At 59.0% G+C, this 8,901-nt stretch overlaps 2 protein-coding genes across 3 annotated transcripts; both read left to right on the forward strand.

The window, feature by feature from the left end:
* Positions 1-47: 47 nt before the first annotated feature.
* On the forward strand, positions 48-4,988 carry MBD4 (methyl-CpG binding domain 4, DNA glycosylase). 2 transcript variants are annotated; one of them, XM_075433216.1, is made up of 7 exons: positions 48-96; positions 554-1,392; positions 1,962-2,036; positions 2,626-2,760; positions 3,008-3,157; positions 3,809-3,912; positions 4,818-4,988. In XM_075433216.1, the coding sequence occupies exons 1-7, from the start codon at positions 62-64 to the stop codon at positions 4,893-4,895; spliced, it is 1,416 nt and encodes a 471-aa protein (XP_075289331.1). In that variant the 5' UTR covers positions 48-61; the 3' UTR covers positions 4,896-4,988. The 2 variants fall into 2 exon arrangements, with proteins under 2 accessions (XP_075289331.1, XP_075289332.1); XM_075433217.1 differs by having other exon boundaries at positions 1,962-2,018.
* A 1,477-nt stretch (positions 4,989-6,465) lies between these two features.
* RPL32 (ribosomal protein L32) lies at positions 6,466-8,763 on the forward strand. The gene is made up of 4 exons (XM_075432519.1): positions 6,466-6,550; positions 6,966-7,066; positions 7,995-8,176; positions 8,589-8,763. The coding sequence occupies exons 2-4, from the start codon at positions 6,971-6,973 to the stop codon at positions 8,716-8,718; spliced, it is 408 nt and encodes a 135-aa protein (XP_075288634.1). The 5' UTR covers positions 6,466-6,550; positions 6,966-6,970; the 3' UTR covers positions 8,719-8,763.
* The last annotated feature ends 138 nt before the right edge of the window (positions 8,764-8,901 follow it).

Here is an 8,901-nt window from a genome sequence, read left to right on the forward strand (position 1 = left end):
CGACAGGGGGCGCCCGCCGGCTGGCGCGGGACGGGAGGCGGGAGCGGCGGCGCGTCACGTGATGGAGGCGCCCAAGATGGCGGCGGCGGCTGGAGGGTGAGGGTCTGCAGGGGCGGGATGAGCGGGGGTGCGGCTGGGAGCAGGGCCCCGCCCGGGCCTCTCCTTTCCCTTGCAGCCTCCCGGGGGCGGGCGAGGGAACGCGGGGCGGGCGAGCCCCACGGCCGACCGGCGAGAGGGAGGGAAGGAGGGAGGCGGGCGCGCGGGTAGGGCCGGCCCGGCCCGGCCCGGCCCGGCCCAGGCCTAGTCCTCGTCTGGTGAGGCCGGGGCGCGGCGGGGCCCCGGGCAGCCCTTGGAGGAGGTGGGCGAACCGCTCCGCCCTCCCGGCTCTCTGTGCGCTCCCCGCCTCCCCCGGTGCGGGTCGAGGCGCCGGAGCTCGCCCGGGGGTCCCCCTGCCGTCTGGAGCTTCGCCGTTGTGTTTCTCTGAGGAGCGGAGCGGTTTGCGAGCGCGGGGGTGCCCAGGTCGTGGCTCACTGGCTTGTCTCTCGTACCGCAGCCCCCGAGGAAGCAGACTGCGATCGAAAAGCGCGCTTGTGGAGTATTTTCGGAAAACCAGGGAGACAGCGCTGGAAGCAGCAGATTTGGGTTGCACAGCTCCGTATCAGAGTACGCGTTCGAGGGTGAAGCGGCGCGGCAGGAACGCTGCGGGGCCTGCTCGGGGGGACGAGGACTGTCGCGGGCAAGTGCAAGGCCTGGGTGTGCGGAATGGTGAAGAGGACAGGATTCGAAACATTCGGGCTGGAAACGAGCACGTGGAAAACATTGCATCCACTCTGGAAAGCCAAGATTTGATCATGAAAGGCATAAACCCAGAGGGTTGTTTGAAAACCCAGAAAAAGAGGGCAGGTGGAAAAGGTGCTCAGAGCAAGAAAACTGGAAAGAGCTCCGAAGAGAGGAATCGAGATCATACCCAAGGCAAAAGACGGAGAAGAGCGTGCAACAAGCAGGAAAATGAGCGTGTTCAAAACCAGAAACTCTGCAGAAAGACGGACGCGCGTGCTGCTGACAGTCAGGGCGCAGGTGATCAGAACACAGACCCTATGGACGTGGGAAGAACTCTCTTGAGAGCTTCCAGGTCCCGGCCAGACACACGGCGAAGGTCGGCGACAGCTCGCTCGCGGCGGGAGCTGGGGAGCCGAGCAGAGGAGGAGCACGTGGAGACGGGTTCCAGTGACGCATCTGCTGCAAAACCTGCGGAGAAAACCAGCGGATTGAAGACAGAGACAGGTCAAGGGAATCCGGGTAGCCAGGACTTTAAATCTGACGCTGAAACGGACGCTGACGTCTCGCAGCTGTGTGAGAAGACAAGCTTCACAGCGGTTAGGATGCCGCCAGGTATTTGTGTGGTTTCAAGCAGAGCATTATCCTAACGTTCTGCCAGGGGTTCTCCTCGCCGTACGAGCAGAGCATTCTGTTTCAGGTCGAGCAGCGCTGACACCTGAATCCGTCTCCTTTCCTTGTCCAACAGCACTTAACTGAATGCAGATGTAGTCACAGCTGGAGCTTGCTCTGCCGCTCTCCTCAGCTGTGGAGTGTGATAGAATGGTGTTCGTCACCTGCGCTGCATTCGCTCTTGGAGCATTGTTGCACTGTTGGTCAGGTGGATTCACAGAACAGGCTGGGTTTAGCTTGTTTCGTGTGCTAGGGCGTGTGGGCAGCGTCTGATCCTTGATTGTAGTTTGAACCTGTTTCCTGTGGCAAGGTAACGATTTATCTTCTGAAGATTCTTCACAGGGCTGAAATGGAGGAGTACTGGAGTGAATCTAAGGCACGTTTGTGTTCCATACACCTGCAAGAAATCCTTATATTTCCATCATGACACAAAGTGGAAGTGGTGTATGCAATGTGGCAGCAAAATGCTTGTATTTTTTTCTTTTTAATGCTAAAGTGTTGTTTCTTTGCAGAAGAGTCTGCCCCACGAACACAAGTGGATAGGAGGAAAACGAGTCCATATTTTTCAAGTAAATACAGTAAAGAAGGTATAATATTCTCCAGGGAAATAGCTCTGTTTTTATAGAGGGAGGAGTAGGATGGCTCAAGATTGAGGGATGTTATGGAGAGCTTCTTCCCCCCGTGGACTGGCCGTGCTTGGGCGGCACCGGAGAGCTCAGCTGACCGCGCTAGCGCTGATCTCGTCCCGTTTTAAGCCTCGGTGGTTCGTGTCTTGCAACCAGCCACTAAGCCTGGTATCGCGTGCCTCGGCAGCTGCGAGGTGGTGGGGCGGAGGGGCTGGGGGCAGTTCTCTGCAGACCCCTGCGTACCCAGGGCTGCGGCTCTGCCCTTACCCGGGAGCGGGGTGGTGGTGGGGGGGGACGGCCCCTCTCCTCAGAAGTGCCTGGGGCACGGCTGCGCAGCCATGGCTCGTGCTGCAGCCTGTGCCCGGGGACGCGCGGTCCCCTGCAGGTCTGTAGAACTTGTGTGAATTGCCACTGCTTTGTCTGCATACAGTGTCCCCAGAAAGATGAATCTGCTTCCAAAGGTCTTTGTTTTTTAAAATTACGTTCATCTAGGTAGATGAATCCATCCTTCGCTGCCCAATAAATTTTCCCATGTTGCTTCCGTGTACAGCTCCCAGCCCACCTAGAAGGAAGGTCTTCAGAAAGTGGACTCCTCCACGTTCTCCTTTTAATCTGGTCCAAGAAACGCTTTTCCATGATCCGTGGAAACTTCTCATTGCAACCATATTTCTCAATAAAACTTCGGGTAAGTGGAGTAACACAGTTTCATGTTGTGTAAATGTTGGAGTGGTGTTACAGGGTCAGAGCAGCTGCCAGTTTTTGATGGCATTAATGAAAGAATAAATGTATATTAACTTGTGTCAGTGTAAAAAAAAAAAAAAAAATCTTTAGTTTTGTACCTCTTGCCTCAGAAGAAGCTCACTTCAAAAGGTGTACGTAGATAATCAAAAAAGAGAATTTGTTTTTTTGTTCATAGTGATTTCTTCCCTTAGGTAAAATGGCGATTCCTGTGCTCTGGGAGTTCCTGAAGAAGTATCCTTCTCCCGAAATAACCAGGACTGCAGACTGGAAAGAAATGTCGGAGCTGCTCAAACCTCTTGGCCTCTATGAACTCAGAGCGAAAACGATCGTCAGGTTCTCGGGTGGGTTTTCCTGAGTGTCTGTGGGATGGGCTGAATTGTCCTGGCGGGGCAAACAGCATTGTTTTCACACTGCTCCGTGACTTCATGCTGTTTGGCAAGTACTGCTGGTGGCTTGTTTTGTGCAGCCGTGGGATGTGTTGGTCTTACACGTGCAAAGCTGCTGATCCTGTTGTCTTCACTGAGAGGGAAGTCGCGTGCGTAGCGAGTTCTGCCAGGGGCCTCTGTCTGGGGACGCCTGTGAGTGGCAGGCGGCAGGAACGCCTGCGAGACCGATTCGGTGTTCAGCAGCACGATGGTGAGGTGGCTCTGCTGTGTTGCATCAGGTGACCTCCAGAACGCCCTTCCAGCCAGCATTTTTCTAAGATTCTGACATTGGCTGTACTTGAAATAAAAGTGTTCCCCTGTGGGTGCTAAGGAGAGAGATTTTAATTAAAACTCACCCACAGTGATTGGTTTAGAAGGTGCTTAAGATGTACCCCATAGGGATTCATCGCCTCCTTGCACCAGGAAATAGCTAAAACTTGTGTTTTTCATTTAAAATGTTCCGAAGTGGAGACGTGTTAGAGTAGCAGAGGACCGGGAGTTGGTCCGGAGCCGCTGTCGGCGGCCGGCCTGCGTGCAGGCAGTGAGGGCCGCGGCCGTGCGTTGCAGATGAGTACCTGAGCAAGCGCTGGAAGTACCCCATCGAGCTGCACGGCATCGGCAAGTACGGCAACGACTCCTACAGAATCTTCTGTGTCGACGAGTGGAAGGAGGTGGGTGGTGCTGCCGGGGCCCAGGCCACGGCGCGCTGTCCTTCCGCTGCGCTGGGGTTTACCTATGGATCCCCTTGGATTGAAGGGAAAAAAAAAAGCAATTTTTGTATCCTCAGTAGGCTGAGTTCCCAGAATGTACCTTTTACAAGACTGAACCTATAAATGAAGCCTTCATAGAAACACAGAGTGCTTTGGGCTGGAAGGGACCTTTAGAGGCCATGGAGCCCAACCCCCTGCAGTGAGCAGGGACATCTCCAACCGCATCAGGCTGCTCAGAGCCCTGTCCAACCTGGCCTTGGAGGTTTCCAGGGAGGGGGCACCTGCCACCTCGCTGGGAAAGCTGTGCCAGGGTCTCACCACCCTCAGGGTGAAGAATTTCTTCCTCATGTCTGATCTAAATCTCCCCTCTTTCAGTTTAAAGCTGTCACCCCTTGTCCTGTCACCCCATGCCCTTGTCCCAGCCCCTCCCCAGCTCTCTCGCAGCCCCTCCAGGCCCTGGCAGCTGCTCCAAGGTCTCCCCGCAGCCTTCTCTTCCCCAGGCTGAGCAGCCCCAGCTCTCCCAGCCTTTGCTCCCAGCAGAGGGGTTCCAGCCCTCAGATAATTTTTGTGTCACCTTGGGTGTTTTCCCTGTAATTTTCCACTGTGCTCTTTGCTTGGTGTGGGGGTCAGAGTCTTCCCTGCTCTGGTTAACGGCTGGGTTCCCTGTGCTTCCTGCCAGCCGCATCCCGGCTGCTGGTGGGGCCTGGCCGCTCCGGGCCCCTCTCGGGGGGCTGTGCGGGCCCGCTCTGCTCTCGGCGGGGGCCTGGGGCCCACTGTGGCTCCCCACCGGGCGTGGGGGGCCTCAGCCGGGGGGGTTGTTGGGGAGGGAGTGTTGGTGGGTGCTGACTGCGTTTGCTGTTTGCCAGGTGCAGCCGCAGGACCACAAGTTGACGGTGTACCACGCGTGGCTCTGGGAGAACCAGGAGCGGCTGAGCATCGCCTGAGTGCCCGCTGCCGCCTCCACAGCGTCAGCAGCTGTGCAGCACGGCAGCCCCAGCCCCTCCCTGCAATAAAGTGTTTAAACCCTGGGTTTTTAACGAGTGCATCCCCGTTTCTGTGGCTTCCTCCAGCTGAGCGCTCCCAGGGGTCACGCTGAGCCCTGGAGCATCGCTTCGAGCCCCGGTGCCCACACCGCTGCTCCTGCCCGGCAGCCCCTGGGGCAGAAGGTGCCCACAGGGCCCGGATACACGGGCTGCAGGCGAAGCCGCTCCGGTCTCTGCTGGGGAGCGCTGTGGAAGTGGGGTGATGGCTGCCGGGACAGCCTTCCCTCGGCGGGCAGGAGGAAGGTGTGCTGCGGCCTGGGCCTGGGCGGTGCCGCTCTCCTGGGCTGTGACGTGCGGAAAGAAACTCCACGACCCAGGGAGAGTTTAAAGCTGGTTTGTTTATTGCAGCGCCGGGTGCGAGGGGGATCGCTCCTCCTGACTTGCACACCGAGTCACAAAGCATGCACCTATTTATTACGAAGTTTATCTGAGTAGGCTGGATGATTACAATTAGTTCTAGGAATAGGCGTGATTATTATAATTATTTCTAGGAATTCATTATCATACTCCACCCCTCTTTAGCACTTGCGCAGCATCATCTGTGGGGTCTTCTGGATGAAGGCTCGTAGTCCTCCTCACTGTATGCTTTTTGGCTCAAACATTCCCGAGTTGTCTGTGTCGGCTGAGTCCTGAACCACAGAACCAGTTCGAGAGAGCTGCCTCTCACAGACAGTGAAGTTCTGGTTACAAGTCCGTCAGTCCTTGTTTCTCGTCGTTTGTCTCGCTAGCAGTCCTCGTTAGCACTGTTTGAGCTCACAGCTGTCCTTGTTAGCAAGGTTACAAAGAACAGAACTAATTAAATGTCAGTGGGTAACTCTTACCTCAACACAGCTGCAAAGCTACGTAACAAAATTAAACTAAAGCTACAGCAAAATCGAACTAAACGTCAATCTCCCACATCAGCTGCCGCGTCTCCTGGGCCCCGCGCAGGCCTTGCCGCCACGGGGGTTCTCCCCTCTTCCCGCGCTCGCCAGCGGTCAGCTGTCCTCCCCAGGTCGTGGGCCGTGCCCCCGGCCCTCTGCCAGCAGCCGCTGATGGGGCCGGAGGTGCCGAGGGTGCCCTGGGCAGGAGGAGGATCGCCAGGGCGGCCTTCGTTGGCGCCGTCCGAGCGCTTCGTGGTGAACCGAAGAGCAACGAGCTGCCGCGACTGCGCCCTGTTTTCCTGCGAGCGAACCCAGAGCGGGAACCACGGAGCTTCGGGAAGGGGCAATTCCTCTTCCGTTGCCCTCGGAGGGTTCCCGGGAAGGCGGGAAAGGAGCGCGGGGAAGCTGGACGTGGCCTTGCGCGAGTCATGGAGGGCGCGAACCCAGCACCAGCCCTGCTCGGTGCCATCGGCGACGGGGCCCCGCAGCCCCCGCGGCTGGGAGCTCTGCAGGCGCGCTGGTGGCGAGCCCTCCTCGTCGCCAGGTGACGCCCGCGCGCCCCGCGGGACTGGCGGAAGTGAGCGCAGCCTGGTAGCGACAGCGCGGCCCTCCCGCGCACCCCATAAGCCCCTGCGCGCGGGGGCGCCTTCCTTTTTCGCGGGGCCTGCGGCGAAGGCCGCCATCGCGCTCCCGGTGAGTCCCCATCCGCGTCCATCCGCGTCCATCCGCCGCCCTCGGGCTCGCTGCCCCGGCCGCTCCCCTTCCCGCCGCTCGTCGGCCCCGGGAGTGGGCAGCCGGGCTCCGCAGGGCCGGGGCCGAGCGGGCCGCGGTGGAGGCCCGGCGCTGGGGAGCGGGGCTCTGGAGTGGTCGGGGCGGGGAAGCGGGGAGCAAACACACAGAGCGCGACCCTCCCAGGATCGCATCTGGAGAGCTGCCGGTGCTCTGCCAGCTTCGGAGACGGGAGGCAGAGAGAGCGCAGGCGATACCCATTCCGTCGCCGGCCCCGCCGTGGCCCGTGAACGGAAGAGAAGCCTGCGACAGGGACCGGGTGCGGAGTGGGCCCCGCGCGGCCTCGGGCTTCCCTGCTGACGCCGCTGCTCTTTCTTAGGCACCATGCCTGCCCTCCGGCCTCTCGTGAAACGGAAGATCGTCAAGAAGAGGACCAAGAAGTTCATCCGCCATCAGTCTGATCGCTATGTCAAGATCAAGGTGAAGAGTCGCTCGGACTCGCTGCAGAACGGGTTCTGGGACAGGCAGGGTGGTTGGTGGTGAAAAAGGAAAGCAGAAAGGGTCGGTGTTGAGCAGCGGACCACGCCGTGGCAGCCTGGCCTGGTGGGTCTGTCTGGAGGTGGGTTACAGCCACGCAGCTGTAGTCACAGAATCCCAGCATGTTCGGGGCTGGCAGGGACCTCTGTGGGTCACCCAGCCCAACCCCCTGCCCAAGCAGGGTCACCCAGAGCAGGGGGCACAGCACCGCGGCCAGGGGGGCTGGAATATCTCCAGAGAAGGAGACTCCACAGCCTCCCTGGGCAGCCTGGGCCAGGGCTCCGTCACCCTCAGAGGGAAGAAGTTCTTCCTCGGGTTCAGCTGGAGCTTCCTCTGCTTCAGTTTGTGCCCGTTGCCCCTTGTCCTGTTGCTGGGCACCACTGGAAAGAGTCTGGCCCCATCCTCCTGACCCCCACCCTGCAGAGATTTATAAGCATATATTAGGTCCCCTCGCAGCCTTCTCTTCTCCAGGCTGAACAAGCCCAGCTCCCTCAGCCTCTCCTCGTAGGAGAGATGCTCCAGTCCCCTCACCATCCTTGTAGCCCTGCGCTGGACTCTCTCCAGTAGCTCCTCATCTTTCTTGAACTGGAGAGCCCAGAACTGGACACAGCACTGCAGATGGGGCCTCAGTAGGGCACAGTAGAGGGGAAGGAGAACCTCCCTCGCCCTGCTGGCCACACTCCTCCTAATGCATCCCAGGATCCCATTGGCCGCCTTGGCAGCCAGGGTGGTGGGTCTGTCTGGAGATGGGTCACGGCCACACAGCCGTAGTCTGGCGTGGTGGGTCTGTCTGGAGATGGGTTACAGCCACGCAGCCGTTCTCAGACCAACCTTGTTCCATAATCATTAACTATTTTCTGCATTTCTGCAGCGCAACTGGCGTAAGCCGAGAGGTATCGATAACAGAGTTCGCCGGCGGTTCAAGGGTCAGATCCTGATGCCCAACATCGGCTATGGCAGCAACAAGAAGACAAAGCACATGCTGCCCACGGGGTTCAGAAAGTTCCTGGTCCACAACGTCAAAGAGCTGGAGGTGCTCATGATGAGCAACAAGTAAGTCCGTGGGGCTGCAGGCACGTACCTTGGGGGGAAATGTGGCGTTGTAGGGGTGGTGAACAGCACTGCGCCTGCGTGACTGTGACAGAACAGCAGTCAGAACCGTGGCCTCGTACCTGTTCAGACAGGCCCAGCTGCTTGTAGCACTTTTACTCTTCCTACTTTGTTCTGAAACATAATTAACGCCATTAAAAGCTACCTCTTACCGACTTTATTTGCAAGAAAAAAGGCGTGCGGGTCGAGCTGCTCTGGAGGCGAGCTCCTGCATCGGGTCGGGTCGGGCTCGGGGATGGGGCACGGGGGCAGCTCCCGGGCGGTGAAGCCGCTGGCGGCAGGGCACTGGAGTGCTTGGCCACGGCTGCTGTCGGCGCCGCTGGAGCCGAGCCTGATGCGCACTCTGTCCTGACAGGTCGTACTGCGCGGAGATTGCTCACAACGTGTCTTCCAAGAACCGGAAGGTAATCGTGGAGAGAGCCGCTCAGCTCGCCATCAAGATCACCAACCCCAACGCCAGACTGCGCAGCGAGGAGAACGAATAAACAGGCTCCTGTGTCTGCGATGTATTTAATAAAGTGTAAAACCCCCTCGGGTGGAGGTTCTGAGTGGCCGAAGGGAGAGCCTGGGGCTCGCGCCGGCGTGCGGGGAGCTGCCCGCCGCTGGGGCGGCTCAGGTGCTGGCTCGCAGCCATTGTCTGCGGTCTCACTGTGGCAGCTAACGAGTTC

Source organism: Opisthocomus hoazin, chromosome 11 (assembly GCF_030867145.1).
Source record: "Opisthocomus hoazin isolate bOpiHoa1 chromosome 11, bOpiHoa1.hap1, whole genome shotgun sequence".
Lineage (NCBI taxonomy): Eukaryota > Metazoa > Chordata > Aves > Opisthocomiformes > Opisthocomidae > Opisthocomus > Opisthocomus hoazin.